At 49.1% G+C, this 22,455-nt stretch overlaps 1 protein-coding gene across 2 annotated transcripts in view; it reads right to left on the bottom strand.

The window, feature by feature from the left end:
* The window catches only part of TMEM229B (transmembrane protein 229B), a 38,619-nt gene that overhangs the window by 10,838 nt on the left and 5,326 nt on the right, over positions 1–22,455 (bottom strand). Inside the window, exon 2 of one of the 2 annotated variants that reach the window (XM_060003406.1) lies at positions 2,461–2,642. In XM_060003406.1, the coding sequence (XP_059859389.1) occupies positions 2,461–2,587 (127 nt within the window). In that variant the 5' untranslated portion in view covers positions 2,588–2,642. Of the gene's footprint in view, positions 1–2,460; positions 2,643–22,455 lie in introns of those variants that run through there. The other variant, XM_060003405.2, reaches the window with a different exon arrangement.

The raw sequence follows: 22,455 nt of genomic DNA, 5'->3' as shown, positions 1-22,455 counted from the left end.
GCCCTGTGCCTGCAGCAGCGACAGCAGCCGGAGTAGCAGAACCGTGCAGGGCAGCCGGCCGGGGAGGATTTCGGACAGCCTCAGATGCTGAGCAAATCCCAGCTGGCAGGTGCAGCGGGGGCAAGTGGGCTTGGGGAACGGAGTCAGCCTGGCACCGAGGCTTACCAGGGCTCAGGCAGCAAAGGGCAGCCTGCGGGTGGGGACTGCAGGACCCTTCCCAGACTTTACACGGCTGCCTCTCTGTTGTCATTCAGATCTCAGCTCAACCCACACCCCTCAGAGGAATCTCTGATCCAAAACAGCCTCCCCGTCACCCACATCATCCCATTTTAGTCTTAGCGCTTTCACTTTCCGATATTTCGCTACTTGTTCATTGTCTGTCTCCCCCAATTGGAGTGAAAGTTCCACAAGGGCAGGGCTCTGCCTTGTTCACTGCTGGGTAACTAGTGCTTAGAACAGTGCCTGGCAGTAAGACCCACTGATACCTGTGAATGAATGGATTGATGAATGAATGAATGAATGGGCCCAAACAGGCGCAGGCCCTTAAACACTGATGAGAGCAGGTATAAAGAGCTAAAGAGCTCAGCCTTTCTCTTCTCCTCTTTCTTAGGAAATATAGCCTTTAAATTTTTTTTATATCTAGCATTTTAAAATGTCTTTCTTTTTCCTGATTACAAAAGTGACATTTGCTCACAGTTGAAATTTAAACACTGCAGAAAGGAATGATATAGAAAGCAAGTCCCCCATCATCCCACATCTTAGAGAAAATCACTTTTAGTGGTATGTGGTATACTCATTGAGATTTAATTTAGTTTTAAAAGAAACAAATCCATGCATCATAGAAAGAAAAGGCATTCATAATTCCAGCAAACTAGCAGCCATTATCATTGCCCCTTTGCGATCTTTTCTCATGTGTTTATTTTACAAGTTACCATAATGTACTTATCCTGTAACCTGACACTTTCACTCATTACATCATAATCAATTTTTCCAAGTTGTCATATATCCTATGTTCTCCTTATTATAATGGCTGTGTAATATTCCACCAAGTGGAAATCTATAATTTACTTAACCTAGGTGTTCAACAAAGGGAGAACAACTGTTTCCCATTTCTACTCTGACAATGACACCACAAGAACATCTTTCTTATGCCTGTAACAAGAGAATTCAGCCCTTTTCTTTGCTGGAACTATTTCCTAAAGAAAGATTTCTTAATGAACAATTCTACAAGTGGTATCACTGAACAAAAGGGTAAAACTGTTTTAAGGCTGACGATGTAGGTTGTTCTGGGGAATTCTGTGTAATGCAGGAAATAGGTCTGAGTCACCGCGTTCCCACAGTGGCCTCCACGACCATCTCTCTACCCCCCACCCCACTCCCACAGTCCAGGCTCTCTCACACCACCCCGGCTATAAATCAACTCGGTAACACACTTCCTGAAAGACCCTCCAATCACAAACTGATTTTGCAAGCCTCGGTTGACTGAAAAATTGATTCTAGCCTTGAGTTTTAAACTCTCAACTAGCAGTGGAGTCAGGATCTATCTAAAGCTGAGAAATACCTGGTTACCCTTTCCCTCTCTGCAAACTCCTACATAGAAGCTAAGGGCTCTGGGCTCCCATGGACCAGTCCAACAGCTCCTAAACTTGTCCGAGTACCAACCCACCAGCGCTCCCTGCCCTGGTTTCCAGGGGAGCTCTCTGCCTGCCGGCCCCCAGTCCCACAGTGGGACTGTCTGTCCTCTTCAGACAGAACAGCCTTTAGGCCGGACAGCCTCTGGGGCTTGGGAGAGCAGCCAACTGTCATTTTTTTAAAGCATCATCAAGGAAAAGCCAGAGGCCGAGGCTGGAAAGAAAGGCTATGTGAGGACAGGTGAGACTCCCCAGCCAGGGGGCCCCTCGCCCTACATGCCGCTCCTCTGGACTGAGGAGGAGATATGGCTGAAACATGGCAGAAGCAGCAGAGAACTTGCTCCTCTTGACCCCCTGGTGGCCACGCTTATGGCAGCTAAGGCACCACAAAGCCTTCACCATCCAGTGCCCTGGATGCTCTACCCAAGGCCGCACAAACCACTCATGGCTTCTGGGCAGAGTCTGGAAGCCTAGGTGAGATCCAGTTCCCACTGCACAGAGGTGAAGCCCAGGGCCCAAAGCACCCATGAGCATACAGATAAGAAAGAGAACTGGGGAAGATGCCATCTCCTAAGTGCTGGGTGTCTCACATCACTCATGTCAGCCCATCTGGGTCTGACCCAGTTCTTAGAGGCCATGTGGCTATACAATGGCTCTAGCATGTGACACGGCCTGAAACTGCTGGAAAACCCCCTCCCATTCCAGGACCATAGCCCTGTGACAGGCCCTTGGACCGGAAGCAGCCTCAGGACTGGAACCTTCAGGCCTGTGCCCATGCTGCTGAGGCAGGAAGGGCCAGGGATCCCCTGGGAGCCAGTAACGTACTCACTTATCACACCCTTGAGTGCGCGGCTCCGAACAGACATCAGGATCACTGTCCAGGAGTGTCCCGGGTTAACCTTTGTCCCGGTGCCTGGCTGGGCCTCGGTGCCATTCTCAACAGTGTGGGCAAGCATCAGCCCCAGGGCTCAGCTGATCCTCGGCTAGTGGATGGGTGGCTTCCATTTGTCCCTGGAATTAAAGAGGAGGAGTTCATTAGTTTAAACTATCCCCAGCTCCAAGCCACCAGGCCAGCCAGAGAGGCGGCCTCGAGGCAAACACCACAGCTCCGGGCTCCAGGCTCAGCACCTGACACTCATCACACCCAGGCCATGGGGCGTCTCCTGGAGCCTGCCACCTCCTCTCTGCCATCCTGCTTGCCCAGGTCTGGTTAATCCGGAGATGAGAGCCTGGAACGGATCCCAGGCAGTTCACATGGGGGCTAATAGGACTCGGTGCTTCTTGTGCCACGAGTGAAGTGTGTGCACACGTGTAAATCTGAGCAGGGATATAATTTTAGAATCCAGCTCCATTCTCAATTTAGCTTCAAATTACACTCTCACCTTCCCCCTGTAGTGGGTACATCTGTTCTCAAGGGCGGTCAAGAACCTCACGGAAGACAGACGATGTAGAGCATTTGTTTTAGCCTTTGGGGAGCCAAGCACAACTACACGTGCAAAAGCAAGCACACCAACAAAACGTGTGCTAAAACCCTCTACCCGCAATCCCACTGCCCTCCTATTTATTTCACTTTATTATTTTATTATTGTTGTCGAGACCCTTCCTATTAACATCGGTAATTGACTATAAGCTGATATAAATCTGACTTTATAATGCCCCTTGCCACATACATATTTTTAATAGAGCCCTAAGACTTGACCATCTGATAGAGACTTCGACATTTTTTTTGCTTTAATATGAAGGTGCTGAAGCTTCCCTGAAAATCCCTTGGATAAACTGTACCTTCTGCACGAGCCCAGGGACAGAGATCAGATCCAGCCCAGCCCTACAGAGGGATGGACCGGCTGCTCAGAAGCTGAGAATAGTGTGTGACCGGCGGAGGGAATTGCCCCCATCCCCCAGTGGACGACCAAGCAGGGTGGGCCACAGAGGCACCACCCTGCGCTGATGCCCATGGCCACCCTCCTCCCTCCGCCAACCCCCCAGGCTCTCTGAGCAGGGGTGACTCGGGCCTTTGCTCCCGAAGGTGACAACTTGCGAGGCAGCAGGGGAGCCAAGAGAAGTGAAAGTGCAGGGCTTGGGGACCTGAAATTCACTGTGTGCACCTGTGCTTGCAGGCAGGGAGGGCATGCACCCCCGGGTCTCTCCCCTGGGCCTCTGCACTGAGAGGAGTGAAGGACAGAGTGGGTGAAGTGCTGCGGGCTGCTGTGCTCTCCTGGCCTCTGTCCCTCCCCAGCTCCTCCACAAACAGGAGCCCTCAACCCTGCCCCACCCGTCCCCACCCCTCCCTTCTCCCAGCCTGCCGGGCCATGGGCAGGGATCACCCTGGAACATACCTATCAGGGGCATGTCCAGCGCGCCCTCCATCTCCAGCACCACCGTGACCCTGTGCCTGGGGAGTTCGATCCCCCCACGGGCACTTCCCCTTCTCTGGGCCCTAAGCAGGCCGCATTAACAGCACTAGTCAAAACCCAACAGAAACAGAAACCAAAGCCCACATCCTGGCAGCACAGCCTGCTGGTCGCCACGGTTAGCCCTGGGAGCCCGAGGCTGGTTAGGCTGCCGCCCTGGCAGATGAAGCGTGGCAGTCAGAACAGGCTCCCTCCTGGGGCCAGCCTCATGCTGGACACCTCCTGCTTCCTGGTCTGCAGGCTCTTCCCCCAGGGGAAGAGCTGGACGAGGAGGTGATGGGGTCCCACCTCTGCCTCCAAGTGCACAAGCTGTCCCCAGACCCCTCTGACACCCTCGGGCCCCTTAGACCGGGTCCCACGGTGTAGAGGGCATGAGGCTCCCTTGAGGACAGCATGACCTGAACCAGAAGTTTTTGGAGTAGAGGAATGTGTGAAGAGCCCTTATACAACTAACATGTGGTAGTACTTGTACTTTTTCAAGTATATGACCTCTCATAATTCTCCCCAGACTCCTGCAGGGAAGGCAGGAATTATCCTACCTCCCCACCCCCACCCTGTCCCCAGCCCTGCTGCATTTTAAAGATGAAAACACTGAGCCTCAGGATATTAAGAGATTAGGCTAAATCCATACATTTGATTCAAACCCTGGTCCTCGGGCTCCAGAGTCGCCCCTCTTGCCATATAGCATACCTTCAAAGTGCTTTCCATCCCAATCTCATTCTCAAGGCACACATCTGCATGCACTCATCCTTCATTCGGTGTAATCTACTTAGTCCATCCTGTAAGCAGCTTATTTGTAAACGTACAGCCAAGTCCATCCAGCTTCTCCTTCAACATGTCCCGATGCCCCAGAAGCTTGAAGGGGCAGAGACTACCGTGCAATTTCAAGCCCTCTCTAACTGCCCTCCTCTGCAGCCCACCATACCCACTCCTCCTTTGAGACCCTGCCCCCTCTTCATTCCTTTGTGATGCCATCCTCCCACAGCCCCCCAGGTATTCCATCACTGATGTTCCCACAGGACTCTGAACAGCCTCCTACTGAAACATATTGCCCCATCTTAAAATGATTATGTGTCTGTTTCCCCCTCCACATGATGAATTCCTTGAGACCATGAAACTTCTGTTGGATGGAGGGACAAGCAAGGTAGACAAGGATCCAACTACATTACTGGGTGATTGCAACATCCAGTGTTATTAACCAAACATAATGATGTCTGGTGTTCTCTAATTTTTAGGCCACCATCATGGAAGGGTTCTCTCCCACAAAGCACCATAAATGTTGGTTTACAATGGGCAGGGCTGTCTCTGGAGACCAGGGAAGAAAGGAGGGTCCTCGCTATCCTTTCTCCCACCTCCAAGAGCCATCACCCAGGCTGAGAGGTGAGGATAGATGGGGTGAGTGCCTTGGGTCTGGACAGTACAGAAGACATGTCACATGAGGAGGGATGGGGCAGGAACAGAGTGTCCTAGGCAACCCGGGAGACACCGCAGGCTTTCATATGGGCAAGGAGCCAAGCTCAGGCTCAGGTCAGAGAATAACAGTGCCTATTCTGTTATTTCTACAATGTGCTGGCACTCTCCAAAGAAGCGTCCAGTTTCCATATATGTAGGATTCATTTCCCAAAGAGGTTTAACCAGCAGCTGCTGGCAGGAAATTCCCTCTGCATCATTCTCTCTCCTCCCCTATAACTATTTAAGGTAAGCTGGGCTTGCAGGATTGCATCTCTGCTTCTCTGACCGGAACCTCAAAATCAAATCTACCCCCATCCACCACCCTTCTCCATGGCCTGGAACCTAAGAGTGAAGCCAGGAAGTGGCAGGCAAACACTATCCCTTTTTCTCTCCTATTCTCCTCTTCCCCAAATCACCCCACCCAGGTGCCCATAGAGTAAAGAGAAGATGCCCCAGGGACCCATTGGGGAGCCCTCTGGTTTTTCAAATCCTCCCCAGTTCCTCCCTTTTGACCCAGAACAACTGCTTTTACTTGTCCTGTAGTAAGACCAGCCCTGAACACAAGTGGATTGGCAACTTCCCAAACCAAGGAGTGACCGTGCTCAGCTACAGATGCAATTGGAATGCCACCCCCCCACCCCCGACCAGGGGAAAGGCTGTATCTGGTCAGCTCCCCCTTGGGAGCAAGGAGACCCAGGCCCTGGGGCCTGGCTGGCATGTGGAAGAAAGGGTGTAGATAGGGGATGGACCCCCCCCTCCCCTCCACTTGGCCATGTCCTTCCATTCCATGCCCCTCACTCTGGGCTTGGAATCTGGGTTACCCTGCCTGCTGGACATCTCATCACCCTCTCTTCTGTCTCACCTGTAGGCTACCCTGTCCTGACAACCTCCTCTTCTTCCTTCCTCCTCCCCATGCAGCCCACTCCACCTGACACACCCCTCCCAATGTCCCCCCCTGGAACCAACCCCGACCACCCACCCCCTACGCCTTAGAGGGTGGCCTCTGGCCCTGTGCTCCTTTCCTTTCCCTCCCATCCCACCCTCTGGCACTGTGTAGCTGCTGCTCACTGCCTGAAAGGCTGGACAGCTGCTGGGCTCTCTAATTAGCTGCCTGGCTGCCATCCCAGAGCAAGGCATGTGTTACTGTAAAGAGCTGCCTCACCTCCCCTTCATCAATAATCCCCTGTGCAGATCCCATCAGGCGGCAGCTGAGGGGCCCTGGAATCCTCATCACGTGAGACCAGCAAGGCTCCTTCTGTCAGCTGGACAGGAACAGGCAGCAGACTCACAGCCTCACCCGCAAAGTGACCAGGAATTTATCTGCTTTCTCCCTATGACGGCCCACATCCTTCGGGTGTCCCACAGGCGAATCCACCGCACCTGCCCCTTCATTGCCTCCCCGGTGGAGGCAGAAAGAAGCCCAGTTAGTCTTTCGGAGGACAAATCTGGAGCATCTCAACAGCGCAACTCCCAATGCCCTACTTTTCACAGCTTGCTACAGCCAAGCCACCCCCAGAGATTTCTAAACAGCCAGGGGACCCGGTCCCAGAAGTCCTGTGGAGGCTGGTTTGTTTATACGAGGGGTTGTATTCCAGCAAAGATTGACTACCTGGTGAAGGCCAGGCACTGTACCCCGTGTGAACAAGACAAGGTTCCTGCCCCCTTGGTGCTCACAGTTCTGTGGGGAGACAGACCATAAGTAAGCCAGCCAGCACATACTGTAATGTCTGGTATCAGGCCACGAAGGAGGGCAAAGGCCTGGAAGGGGACAGAAAGAAATTAGATGCAGGAGGGCGAGTCTTAAACTTCTCTAAGGATCTAGCATCAGGGCCTACATCAGAAAGACACAAAGAAGCTTAGCAAAGAGCTTTGGGAAAAGCATTCCAGGCAGGGGGAACGGTAAGTGAAACAAGCTAAACAAGTTTGAGAAACAGCCAGGCCAGAGAAGCTAAAGTTTGTGTAATTAGGGGTCAGACATTCTCTGCCCCTTATCGCAAGGGTCATCTGGTGATCCCTACAGGGCCAACTAGGTCAGGGCAAAGTGCCCAACTGCCAAATAAATGTAGCTAGTCAACTGAAGACTCTTCTTGCAGGCAGGGGCTGGAAACCGTGAATTCCTCATCAGCTGTTGCTTGGCAATTTTATTAACACATGAAGGGAAGGTGAAATCCTTTAACTCATGGCCTGGAATTTCCATCTGTTTCTGATCAAAAGAATTTAAGTAACTTCACCAGGTCCTCTCTAGCCTGGGTGTTTCACCTTAACAAGAAGGTAAATATTCCTTTTTACTCCAGGTAGTTTGTTGGATTTTCTGTCACTTACAATCAAGAAAATTCTAACTAGCACAGATGGTTTCTCCTCACCTGGAACACACCTAGCTGGCACGAGAGTCACGTATCTGAGCACCACCTACCCATCTCTGCTGCTGTGAAAACCAGTGGCTCTGCCCTTTGCAGACAGTAAGGGGCAGAATCTCAAATAAGAAAGTCGGATGCCTGGCATGGTGGGTGAATCTCAGCGGGATGGCTAGAGCTCTGGGGGCTCCAAATCACCCTCCTGGTCACTGATTTTGTCAGTTCCCCTTGACTTACCTGGTCCTTGCCAGCAACTAGCACACCTTGACTTCTGAAAACAGGACATGAGAAAACTAGTAGCCTAGAGATGAGGCCCAAGCCAAGATCAAGAAGTGCACAGAGAGAGATTTTTCTGAAAACTGCAGAACTGCACTACCCAGTTTGAGAGCCACTAGCTACATGGGACTCTTTCAAATTTAACTTTAAAAATGAATAAGATAAAAAAAGTCAGTTCCTTCGTCTCACTAGCCACATTTAAAGTGCTCAATAGCTACATGTGGCAAGTGTCTACCATACTGGACAGTGCAGATGTAGAACATTTCCATCATCACAGAAAGTTCCACTGGACATTGCTCTAGAACTTACCAAGGGTGACGAGAAGGCTGCCAAACACGCAGACCTAAAGCTGAGCTGAGCTGAGCTTCCTTGCTCTTGGAAATCCTCTTTCTTTTCTGAACAGACACCACTGCCCTCATTCTCTCCCTCAAGCCTAGTTAACCAAGGCTGCCATTGTGAGATGGGGGAGGATGAACCCTTGTTCCAAGAAAGTCACTGTCTACTGTCTGAAGAGTGACTTTTATCCAAGAGGCCAGGAGAGGGCTCTGGCCATGGGTAAAATGAGGCCAGCCTCTGAGTCTCTGGCTATAACTCAGTGTAGGGGGTGCTGCTTGGACTATTTAAAAAACTCCAAACCATTTATTGAGTACCCTCTATGTGCCAGGCAGGTGTCACACAGGTCATCTCATGAGTCCCCTCCATGAGCCCATGAAGCAGGCATTAACTCTGATTGACAGGAGGCAAGGGAAGCTCAGAGGTTAAATGACAGCTAGAAAATGGGAGGGCCAAGGGTTTCATCAGCACTTTCCCCCTGCTACACCATTCATGGGAGGTGCAGATGTGCAGACAGGAATTAGGGGACTTAATTTACCTATGGCAGTGGGCCACCTAGAGCTGCCCTTTTTTCTCAGGGCAGACAATCTCATGTAAGCTGTCCCTTCCAGCCTACTCAAGCCCACCCAGGGGCTTGGGAGAGCTGCCTTCCAAGGGTCTACCCATGAAGTCCTGGTTATTGAAAGACACCACATCAGAACAAAAGGAAGGCCACCAAAGGAAGTACAGAAGATAAACCCTGGAAGGGGGCAGGGATCAGACATGTAGCATTTCTCCTGGCCAAAGAGGAGAAGGGCATGATCAAATTTTTTGTTTTAGAAAGCCATCTGGACCACGAGTTCCTTACCTTTGCATCCTCATGTCCTGGATAAAATTTGACATACGGTAGGGACTCAAAATCCAAGTGTTGAATGGAGGGAAAGGCACGGGGGCAGGTCCTCCAAGAGCGAGGGGCCTGGCCAAGAGGAGCTTGAAGGGCAGGTGGGTTGGGGGGGAAGACCGAGAAATGAGTTGTTCTGGGGGCGCCGTGATGGGTGCTGTTTGCTCCATACACGACCCAATCTGACTGTCCCTTTTCTTTAAGTAATGGCCCAGAGGAAAGGCCAGCATACACCGGGCTGGGCACTGACTGCAGCAGGCCCCTCCACCGTGGGCCAGCAACCCTGGCCCCTCACTCAGCCTCTCGCCAGACAGCTTTATCTACTGTGGAAGTACCGAGCCTTGCAACACTCTCAAATATGGCTCCAAACAGCACTTAGGCAAGAGTAATTAAAGGGAATGTTATCTCAGTCAGGCTCTCATTAGGCACGTAATTAGACTGCTGAAAATAATTAACATTCCTTTTGACAAAGGAAGCAGAGGACCCATTACATTCACTAGGACGCCTCAGACCAGCCTGAGGAAGGCCGAGAAGAGAACTCATCACCTCCCAGGCCTGCACAGGACAGAGTCAGCATCCGGGAACCTAGACCAGGTGGCGAGTCCTGCCCTGGGCCAGGCTCCTGGGTGAGTGGACACAGATGGAAACGGACGCCTTCATGTATGTATTACAGATAACAATAACACACTCATACAGGCTCACAGAGAAAGAACTTGAAGGAAATGTATGACTATATCAAGATGGCAGGCCAGGGGCAAATGCCTAAATCCCCCAAGTCCTAGAAAATGACAGAAAAGACATTTTCTAAGAAGAATAAATCCATTACAGCACCAGAAAGCGAGGGAATTATATGGGCTCCCTGAAGATGGAAGCAAATGAGAATAAACAGATACAGAAACCACAACCCCCAAAATAAAATCATGGAATAATAATAATAATGACACTCATACAGGACATATATGTGCCAGACGCTGTTCTAAGCACATATTATCTCATCTAACCTTCACAAAAATCCTTTGAAATACAGATTATTATTTTCCCTGCTTTACAGATAAGACCCAGAGTTACACAACTTTCCCAAGGTCATAGTGCTAGTAAGTGCCAGGGCTAGGATTTGAACCCCAGCAGTGCGGCTGAGGATTCTACACTCAGTCAGAGGAGTGGCTCTGCAGGGTCCAAGGGTCCAAGAGATTAGGGGCCCAGGAGAGGCCCTGAGTGGTTGGTCATAGGATTTGGAGGAGCCAGGCAAGCGGGCTCCTGCCCCACCTCTCCACCCAGGCTCCTGCCGGGACGTTAGGGTAGGGAGGCAAGGGGACACGTAGACGGCTCCTGCATCCCCAGCAGGCACATCCCACCCTCCTGTCCACAACCAGGGGCAGCTGGCTCTAGAGCGCGGAATCAGGTTTCACACAGAGGTGACTAAAAAACCTGAAAATACAAAGGGAGAAGAAACACAACCAAGACTTAGCAAACATTTGACAAAAACCAAAGCAACCAAAGAAGCACCGAATTAGAGAACAGAAGTTCCAGCTGGAAAACAAAATCAATAAAGTCACCAGAACGAAATGTTTTCCAAAGTATGATTAATATCCTCTGAGGGATAAGAGGGGCTACTGAGTCTATGAACCCAAACGAAGCTGTTGCCAGAAGGATGATGAAGATCTCAGAAATGACGGAAATACACCATGGTTAACCACTTATCTCTGGATGAAAGAATAGAGCGACTTCATTAAAATGTTTCTTTATATAGAAAAACTATTTTTCTAAACTTCCTATATCAAACATGTGTTACTTTCAGAATCGGGAAAGTTATTTTTTAAAATGCCTGGTGCGAGGTAGGTGCTCAGTGAGGGGGTAGATCCTGCCCCCTACACCAACCCTTGGCCCCATCCAGACTGGTACATAACTTGCTGTCCCCCAATTTCTCCATCCATGCTCCTGTCTCCAGGTCTCTGTGCACACTGTTCCCCTCCTGGAATGCCCTTATCTATCGCTACTTACCCAGATTTGCCTGTCCTTTAAGGCCCAAAGATTACCCTTGTTAATGAAATGTCCCTTCATCGTACCTAACCCACTCTGATCCCTCCTCCCCCAAACTCCTAAGGGCACTTAATTCTCCAGGGTCATAGGACAGCTCTCACTGAGCTGTCCTGTGGGGTCACAGTACTGACAACTTACATGTCCTTTACCTTTCAGTGACCAAGTCTTGTCTCCCCAACTCAATGGTAGGCTCCTTAAAGACACCGAGAGGGAACTAGCTTTCGTTCCATACCCCAATGTGCCCAAATAAAGCTGAGAAGCTTTCGTAAGAACATTCTTATGTGTCAGTTGAATGAACGATGTGTCAGTTGAATGAACGATGAATTAGCTTCCGATCCTGGTGGGAGTAGAAAGAGGAAAACTATTGTGGAAATGTGGTTTCTCAGCAGGGCTGGGCACAGCACAGCAAGGTCCTCCCACGTGGGTGATGCCCTCGAAAGTGGGTCACCTGGTCGCAGATAGCTTGACCTCCCATGCCTTGCCTGGGATCCAGAAATACCTGCAAACCCAGGGTGGATGACTGGTAAATCTCGGGGCAAAATGTGGATAAGGAGTAAGACATTTATATGGTCTTAGGTTGTCTCCCCACAGATTGCTTATTAGTAGCGAGGAAAAATCAGTAAATGCACAGTGAAGAGATCGGACACCTTGACGAAGTGATCCAACTTAACATCACACGTAAGGGGCGAATGGACATCCGGTGCCTCTGGATGTAATACAATGAAAAAGATACAACATCACTCATGTGTATGCTAGCCAGGAGGGTGTAACTCAGTCTAAATGTGAGGCAACAGCAGAGAAATCCAAAAGGAAGAACATTCTATTTTTTTTAAAGGGGGAGGAGGAGGCGGCTATATTCTTAAAAATGTCAATGTCATGAAAGACAAAGAAAGGCTGAGGAACTGTTCTGGATGAAAAGACTAAAGAGACATAACAACTAAATGCAGTGCTGGATCCTGGACTGGAGAGGAAATAAATGCTGTAAAGGACGTTATTAAGTCAATCAACAAAACTGTAAGATAACCAGCAGATTAGATCAAAGTATCATATCAAAGTTCAATTTACTGAAGGTTCTGTGAAACAATATCCTTATTCTTAGTAATCCACACTGAAATATCCAGAGAGAAAGGGCCATGATGTAGGCAACTTACTCTAAAAAGGTTCAGGAAAGGACCTCCCTGGTGGTGCAGTGGTTGAGAATCCACCTGCCAATGCAGGGGACATGGGTTCGAGCCCTGGTCCGGGAAGATCCCACATGCCATGGAGCAGCTAAGCTCGAGAGCCACAACTACTGAGCCTGCGCTCTAGAGTCCGAGAGCCACACTACTGAGCCTGAGTGCCACAACTACTGAGCCCACATGCCTAGAGCCCGTGCTCCACAACAAGAGAAGCCACCTCAATGAGAAGCCTGCGCTCCACAACGAAGAGTAGCCCCCACTCGCCGCAACTAGAGAAAGCCCATGCGCAGCAACGAAGACCCAACGCAGTCAAAAATAAATAAATTTAAAAAAAAAAAAGGTTCAGGAAAAAGAGGGTGAAAGAGGGAGAGAGAGAAAACATAAATGATAAAGCAAATGAGGCAAAATGTTAAAAAATACTGGATCTGGATAAAGAGTATATGCGTGTTCTGTACTATTCTGGCAACTTTTCTGTAAGTTTGAAATTACTTCCAAATAAAAAGTTTGGAGAGGGACTTCCCTGGCGGTCCAGTGGTTGGGACTTTTTGCCTTCCAATGCAGTGGGTGTGGTTTGATCCCTGGTTGGGGAGCTAAGATCTCACATGCCTCGTGGCCAAAAAAACAAAACATAAAACAGAAGTAATATTGTAACAAATTCAATAAGGACTTAAAACAAAAAGTTTGGAGAAAAAAACAACAACAAAGGGGTCCCTTCCATTAGACAGGGTGGGGTGGGGTGGAGCAGACATGGAGGGTGAATCCAGGGAGGACATTTGTCCTCACGTGTCTACACCAGCCCCAAAATTCCAGCCCTGTCACAATGTCCCTCACAGACACATTTCCTCTCCAATGGGGCCCTCCCCTTTTCTTACTTCTCCACCTATTTACTCCTTCCTCTACCCAAGATCAGCAATCTTCCAGGAGGCCGCCCTATCAGTACCACAGGACAGAACTGGTTAACCTTTTGGATCTATTCTTATATGTAGTTAATATTTTCTGGAGATGTTCTGACACCTGTTTTGTCCACAAGCCCATACTAACGAGTCAGGTTATATTTTTTAAGCCACAGCCTTCTAGGTGTTTCATGGTATTTCATTCCCCCCCCCCCCCCCCCCGCAAATGTGTGGTTAGTCCTATTCATTCTGTCTGACTTTAGGCCTTTAGACCACGTTCATCCCTTCTGAGATCTCATGCAGGCTTTCTAGGGTAGATGCTCTGTTTCCCACACCCCACCACCATCACCACCACCTAACTCCAGAGTAAACCCCCAGCCCTCCCCTCCCCTCCCCACACACAAGCACAGCCTCCCTCCCCAGGTACTATGAGGAGGGGTAGCCACTTTAAATAATGCACCTCTTTAAACAAGAGGCAGCTGATGGAGTCTCTTTAAGCAGCCTCACTGCAGGAAAGGGAATCGAGCAAACCATCTCATTGCACAACTCCATTTATTTATTAATTCAGAAATACTTATATGCATCTTTTATGTACAGACTACTCAATGCTAAGTGGGTTGGAGTATGAAAGCTGAAGCACGACAGTGGAAATTCTACTGTAGCGTCAAATAGCAGAAGCCTACAAATAATAGCCTCCATTCCGACAGTGCCTTTTACTTAAATGAACCTACTTCAAGTTTATCTCATTATTCATGCATTCCTTCACACGTTCCTTAAACAATTACCCAGGATCTATGTCATGCCACCAGGTACACGCAAAGACCCAAGAGGCCAAGGGCCAAGCTCGGGCCACAGGTGGCTGACATTCTAAGTGATCCTGGATTGGCCCACTAGACACACACTGAGGGCACCAGCCACGACGGGACACCAGAGGAAGTTATTCTAAAGAAGAGAAAATGAGTGAGAATCAGAAAGAAGCTACTGTGGCTTCAGCGCACAAATAAATGTTGTTGTTTCTAAGTACATGATTTTATATTATAATTTAGAATTATATTAACTTATTTTTAATTACCTAGGGGACCCTAAGCCTGTCAGTGCTGAGAGCCTCTAAAGATATTAATCCAGCCAAACAGTAAGTAGGGGTCGCAATCCTAAATGCCAACAAGGGTCAGCAGCCACCTCAACTTAGCGAAGACTCCGGAGCTATTAAGAAAGCAGGACTGGGCTTCCCTGGCGGCGCAGTGGTTGAGAGTCTGCCTGCCGATGCAGGGGACACGGGTCCGTGCCCCGGTCCGGGAAGATCCCACATGCCGCGGAGCGGCTGGGCCGGTGAGCCATGGCCGCTGAGCCTGCGCGTCCGGAGCCTGTGCTCCGCAACGGGAGAGGCCACAACAGTGAGAGGCCCGCGTATCGCAAAAAAAAAAAAAAAAGAAAGAAAGAAAGCAGGACTGACAGGAGAGATTTATTGTGGGTGGGGGAGGAGAGGGAGAGAGAGAGAGGGAGTGGGGGAGAGAGGGGGGGAGAGACAGAGAGAGAATGGCATCCATACTTCTGACTTGGGCAATAGCGGGCTCATTCCCTGAGAGAAGAGGATGCCGGCAAAGATGTGCATCGGAGGTGACCCACAATGAACTGCATTTCAGATGCTCGAAGTGTGAGATGCCCACAGGACTCTAGGCTGGAGGCAGGTCTGGGACCCCCGCTGGATGGAGCAGCAGAGAGGAGGACCCTCTGGGGAGAAGGTGCAAGGGGTGACATCTGGGGCTGGCAGAGGAGGAGGTACTGTGAAGGGGCCTGTGGAAAGGCCAGGGAGGGAGGAGGACACCAGGAAGGGGCCCCGCCAGGGAAGCGGGGGAAGGAGAGTGTCAGGGGTCACAGTCAACGGCAGAGGCAAGCCAGACAGGGACCGAGGAGGTTTAGCAGAAAGAGGTCCCTGGGGACCATTTAAGAAGGAGGTGTGACTGCAGAGGGAGGTGACTGAGACAGTGTGGACAGATGACTCTTCTGAGAAATTTACTTGTGAAGGAAAGGAGAGAGAAAATCTGCTGGAGATGTAGAGATGGGGGCAGGGGGAGGCATCCCTTCTCCCTTTCTCCTTCCTTCTTTCCCAGATAAGAGAGACCTAAGGATGTTTCAAGGCTAAGAAAAAAATAAAAAACACACACAGCGACGGAGAGCTTGTGGCTGGGACATACGTTGTGGGGCACATATAGATGCTCTGGGCTGTCCTGAGGTCATGGGGAGAGCACAGCAAGCCACAATCCCAAAGGCCAAGGACACGTGTGTCATTATAATCCCTTTACAGCGGCTTCCCTGGTGGCGCAGTGGTTGAGAGTCTGCCTGCCGATGCAGGGGACACGGGTTTGTGCCCTGGTCCGGGAGGATCCCAGATGCCGCGGAGCGGCTGGGCCCGTGAGCCATGGCCACTGAGCCTGCGCGTCCGGAGCCTGTGCTCCACAATGGGAGAGGCCACAACAGTGAGAGGCCCGCGTACCGCAAAAAAAAATAAAATAATAAAATAAAATAAAATAATAATAATAATCCCTTTACAGAGAGGAGACCCAGGTAGCCAGAGTTAAGGTCATACAAGTACTAAGGTGCTGTGGCCCAGACCCAGAACACAGATCTCCCAGTTCCTGGTCCTGGTCCTTCTTCCAGACCAGTTGTTCTCAATGGGGCCACCCCTGGGATGGCGGGGGTAAGGGCCTTCCGTCAGCACCATGGTGGGTGGGGAGTACCACAGGTACTTATTAGTGGGGACCTGGAATGCCAGACGCCCTGCAGTTCCCACAACAACCCACAAAAGAACCCCCACACACACATAACTTTAGAACATTCCACTAGGCATTCGCAGAGGTGAAAAGCCCATTCATAATTATCGGCATCTAGAACAAAACTCCCTTTCTGAAATAAACAGAGGATTTTTGCATGGTTTTAACATACACTGACTTGTCCAGGAATGCCACCGGAGTGCAAGTCGAGGGGATACTGTACTGTGTGGAACTTTACCAAGAGTGGTCCACCAGCTGGGAAAAAGCCTCAGCGTCACCTCTCCTGGTATTTGAGTCACCCACACAACACACCTGTATCTTGTGGGTATTTGTAGCTGTTACATTCTCAGTGATTCTATGTACAGGTTCAAGCATCTGACTCCTTCCTTCTGTTTTCTGTTGTCGTGCCCAAACAATTACATACTGGAATATGTGATATTGTATTATAATTAACTTTTCCTTTATTTCTCTTAATACAGTTTAGGCATATGGACTTTTTTTTAATTTACGTATACAGGTATGTCATATTATCTATGAATTTTATTCGGGGTAATTAGGAGGCATTACAAATAATTGTTCTAATAAAAAGGGGCACCATCCCAGATTGTGGGATGCAAGGGAAACTGCAGTGCTGAGGGCAATGGAGGGGTGAGTAGAATCAGGGTGGCTTCACACGATCAATCCCAAAGAGTAAATTCAATGGTCTTTCACAGATATGGACATGAAGTTCCTGAACGATGGGTACACGACGTGCTCAACCCATGGGGCTTAAGACAACTATTCAGTTGGGGACCTTTGGGAAATTTCATCTCCACGATTAATTTAAATTATACTATACCTCAGCATTTTCCAGCACGTAATGACAATAGGTAGAAGACCACACGTCATCTGCAGGGCCCAGGGAAATGACAAATGCTTGAATATCTGGAGGCAGTGATGTGTTTAGAAGAAGTCAGAGAACTAGGTGCCAGGCTTGGTCTGGGGAATCTCTTCTTAATGCATGAGAAGATGAGTAAACAGTATGTAATAGGTTAAAAAGGCAGGCCAGAAATACTTAGGGCTCCGAATCTGAGAGGGGCTGGTTATTTAATGGGAGGGGAAAGGTGGCCTAAATTCCCATAGGCATGCCCGTCACTGCCAAATAGGGATGAAAGGTTAAAAAAAACGTGTCCTTCAATCAAGATGGGATAGCTAACTGATTCATGTGTCCTCCCCATCTGAGGACACCTGGGGACTGGGAAAAAGGGAACAGCACAGCCTGCTGGCTTGGATGCTAATGGGAGACCTGGAAACAGGGCTTTCTGAGCCTGGCTCTTCCACTAACCCTCACAACTCTATTACCTCTCCTCTTGGTTTCCTCATCAAAAAAAATGAAGAAAACACAATAGAACACTTTAGATTCCACCACTGTACATTCTTCTGTTGTTCTCATGTTCTTCCAGGAACACTTGTGTGTGTGTGTGTGTGTGTGTGTGTGTGTATCTTTTTTTTTTCTGTTTTTAATTTTAAAATGTTAGGTTGAAGCAGCCGTAGGGATTAACAAGCAGATTGACTCTCAAATGAGTTACTGCATTCCTTCCCAGAAGGAAGTAGAGGAACCTGGCTCACTTGGGCTCTGAAGAAACACCCAGATGTAGGACATGCATCTAGGAACGAGTTTACAAGTCCCTCTGCAGAGCTGACTCAGCCAGGGGGCCAACAGGGCCCTTCCCCCCACCCCCAATCCCAGGATTAAAGTGACGTACATGCACCCAGCAGTCACTCCCACCCTGAGGACACATCAGTTCATTCCTGAGATGCCACAGCAGCAACAGGGAAGCCTTCTTGGTTTAGGAGTCAAGCAGGGCTGGGACTAGGGTGAGGGAGAAGTCACACTTGCCTCAGCACAAAACTTAAGGAGGTGCCAAGAAAGACTTACTAATCAAGATAAATTATATCATAATGCAATATTTTAAAAAAACAGATTGGAAAGCCAAGGCGTGGGCTATCATACTGGAACCAGGGCCAAGATTAGAGCAAGGCCAAGGAGGCGAGGTCACGTGAGGGTCTGTGATGTTAGCACAGTCCCGCATCCCAAGGACCTATCCACCACTTACTGCCAATAGCATCTCTGAAGAAATACCGCACAGAACCACAATCTCTGGTCCCAAACCCTTGGCATTCAGAATTGTTTAGATTTTTTTTTAAAGGTAACGTAGAGCACATCCAGTAGATTACATAATCCCCACAGCAGGGTCTGGGGGCAGCACCCCCAAACACATGCACATTTCTGCAGCCAGATCTATGAATATTCACACTCTGCCTAGTAAAGAGACTGCCGGTGGCCTCATGTTTGTCCAGGTCAGGATTTGTCATCACACGAGTTAAAGAAAAGCCTTTTGGTTTTAGAATGTTTTGAATTTTGAAACTGCAGATAAAAAAGTGTGGCCCTGAATAGCATTACATTACGTCTCTTAAAGAAAAAAGGCGGCAGATTGGACCCAAAACTTTTGTTACAAACTTGTACAGAAAAGAGAGCTGCAACGGTGCTCAGCAGTGATCACCCAGAGGAAGGCGATTTCTAAAAGTCAGTCAAGCCCAGAGCAAACTTAAAGCATTTCCCACCAGCCAACCAACCAACTGACATTGTTAAATACTGTGTGTGTGTAAAAGCCTGTACAGAGTCCTGGGCTGTACTGAGACATACTAGACACGGGTCCAGCCCTCAAGAGCTGAAAAGTTAGAGGAGACTGGAAGGTGACCAAAAATCATTGAATATTGGAATCTGAAAAGGGCTAATCCACACCCACACTTTAAAAATGATGAAACCGAAATTCAGAGAGGGTGAAGGCCTTGCACGAGTTAGAAACAGGAAGTGAGTGGCACAGAGAGATCAGACTCAGGTGTGCTAAACCTGCTCTTCACTGCTCTCTGCAGGAAAGCACATAATAATTGCCAATTTAGTGAGGAAATGAAAAGAGTTGTAAAAGATCCCAGCGGAAGTGGTTTTGGTCAAACACACCTTTGCAGCAAAGATGGGTTCCGACTTCCACAAGGACTGTAATTTGGGGAGGCAGCAAAGCAGGGGAGGGACCTCCTGGCAGGGAAATAATGAGGTATGGGGCGGGGCGGGCGGGTGCATGGCGGGTGAGTTGGGCATGTGGATTAGGTTCTGGTGAAGGGCACAGAACGAGCAGTTAGAAAAGCAGGTAAAGGCAATGCATAGAGAGCTTAAATGCCAGAGTGAAGAACTTACAATTATGTCCTAAGGCCGCATTTCCCAATCATTTGGGTTCTGCCTTCATGATTTATGGCTGCCCACAACCCTCTAGGAAGAGGCAGAGCATGGCTATTTAAATGAGCCCACTCTGGGGTCAGATTCTTTCCATCTGAATCCGGGCTCTGATGCCAACTGTGTGAGCTTGGACAAGCTGCTTAATCTCTCTTTGCCTCAGTTTACTCATTTGTAAAACAGAAATAAAGAAGTACCTCCCTTGTAAGAGTTACATGAAAGAGTGTTTACTGTCCTGAAAACAGTACCTGGCATTCATTTTAAGTATTCAATAAATGTTAGTTGTTGTTAATTTAAGTTAAATTTGTAGTTATATAGGTACTGTAGCCTTATCCTAAGCTATAATATCCATGAAATCCTGGGCTTCTTGTGACAGCTGTGGTTTTGATGATACGTAACAAGAGGGTCCATCAAAAGTGTTAACTAAGGCAGTGAATACAACAGGTAGGACGCTCCCAAGCTGGTAAGAGGGCCTCCAAAAGAACCACCCAGGAAATCTGATATCTGACCTTGCAACTGAAAGGACAGGGTGGACTGGCCTCTGACTATACCTGAGACACACAAGGTGTGAGACAAAAGCTGGCCATCTGCTGTGGGCGGAGCCAAGGGAGCCGGCTGAGCTGGGGGATGGGCCTGCATTCCCAGGTTCACTGCGCCAGAGGATGTGTGATTGTCTCCTTGGGCTAAAGTGGGCCACAAGCAAGTGAGGGCTGGCAAGAGATCAGAGCAGGTCTTGTCCAGGAGGGCCACTCGGACAGACAGAAGGACCTTAGCCGGAAGGGGCTGGAGGTGAATCGCGGATTTTAGGGGCTGAGGAGAGAACAGTGATCTAGAATAGTGGATAATTTGCTCTTTTCAAGACAACCAGGAGTAAATGGTCCCAGCAAATGTGGGGGAAGAGTGTCTGAGAAACCCATGAACGTGGCCACAAGAAGAGACTCAGCATTAAGTACCTGCCAAGCCCAGGAAGCTGGGAGCTGGCAGACAACAGTGCTGGCCAAGTAAGCCCTTTCCTGTCCCTCTCAGGCCAGTGACAAAGGACTGGATGTATTAAGTACTGAATTGAGACCGTTTGTGACTTAAAGTGACCACAGGACCTCCTACCGCCTAAGAATGACCCAGAAAGTTATGGGGCCTGATTGAGTTTTCCTCCCACGGCAGGGAAACAATTAATCCCACTAAATCAACATAAAGGTCCAGCAGGAGACACAATTAAGTCGTGTTAGTGAGTTAAGTCATCCCAATGAGTCATGTTTCTTTACATTCATTAGAAACATAGCTATTAAAATGAAATGTTTGTCCCTTTACCAACTAAAATCATCTCTCAATATTCCCAGTGGTATGGTAACCACCATTAGAAATCACTGCTATAGGGCAATAAGGAACTCAGGAATAAAGCAAGGCAGGTAGGGACAGAAAAGATGGGTTTGGTGGGTTCAATGGGAACTCATTTGCTCCCCAACCTTGAATACGATGAAATTAAAACAGAAGACGTACCGATGGAGAACAGAATCCTTGGACAAATGGCTTGCGCAAAGGGAAATCAAGGCGGCCCAATTTCACGAGTTCCTAGGCTGAGCTCATAGTATGATCTTGCTCTTTTAAGTGGAGCTAGGGCAGCAGGGGGAGATACGTTCTCATTGACTCTGAGTCAGTCGGAAGGCATCAAAGTCCTCCGGTCCCGGAGCCCTGGAGGATCCTGGACTGAACCAGGCCCTGGCATCAGCCACATGTAAGTGCAGACTCTAAGACATACACCAGGCACAACTTCCCTGCTGCCTTCACTTGGGGAAAGCGGAAGGACGGGGGCGGGATAAAGTTGAAGTTTTAAGACAAGATACAAGGGGTGTACCTCATCATTTAGGAGATGGCGTGTATAAGGGTGAACAGACGCCACCTCTCGGCTGCCCCCTTTAAACAAACGAGGAATGATCCAACCTAGTCCCCCTTCCCAAGAAGGGACTTGCTCCAACTGTATCTTAGTCCCCTCACTTCCAATTTGGCTTCTTTCTCCTTCAACCCCACCTCTGCTCTCCCAGCTGTGACTTCCTCCAACTCCAGACCAGCTGAGTTATCGTTTGAGAAAAAACCAAATTATCCAGATTCTACTAGATGACCCAAGCATGATGGCTGCAGGAGGTGTTAGAGAATATCTCTTCCAACATTCTCATTCTACAGACAAGGAAACGAACTCATGTCACATGAGCTGAGACAAGAACCAAACAAAGTCCCCAGACCCCAGCACAACGCTCCATTATACACCGTCATGGTAACTCTCAAAGGAGGTCAGCTCCCCTCCCGCAGGCCACCACCTCAATCTTCATTCCTCTTCCACAAACACGTCACAGTGGTAGGAAAGCCCCAGAGTTAACTTGCCTAGAACAAACAAGGATAAAAGAGTTGAGGACCATCCCGATGAACTGGCCGGTCACCTTTGAATGGAGTAATCAGCGGCCACAAGTACTTCCTCAGAAGAACAGGATGGTCCAATGCTTACCATACTTTGCAGAGTATACCTGGGACCAGGAGTCATAATCAGGGTCTCCACAGCTGGACCATAATGACGGGCAGGGGAAGGAAGGCCCAGAAACTAGGTTGGAGGACGAGGCCTGGAGTCAAGAATCTGCTAAGACGAACTACTATGACTAGTGGAAGGAGGGTGACAGAAGGCAAAATGCTGCCCAGACAGCCTATCAAGCAAGAGAAAAATCTGGCATCCAGATGAAATGGGGTTTATGAGACATATCCCTATGGCAAGCAGAAGTCTGGTCCTCTTACAGCAAATCCCAGGCCATCTGGTCTGCTTCCCCAGTGCAGGGTACCGACCCCTCTCTTCCCAAACATTCGTCAGGATATTGTTTTTCAAAGAAGAATCTCAATTTTCATCTCCTTTTAAGTAGCTGTGTTTAATCCACACCAGCTCTCCTTCCTATACTTTAACTAACACCACCTCCACTTTACTTCC

Source organism: Delphinus delphis, chromosome 2 (genome assembly GCF_949987515.2).
Source record: "Delphinus delphis chromosome 2, mDelDel1.2, whole genome shotgun sequence".
Classification (NCBI taxonomy): domain Eukaryota; kingdom Metazoa; phylum Chordata; class Mammalia; order Artiodactyla; family Delphinidae; genus Delphinus; species Delphinus delphis.
The sequence above is the reverse complement of the archived record's forward strand: the minus strand, read 5'-3'. Positions and strand labels throughout refer to the sequence as shown.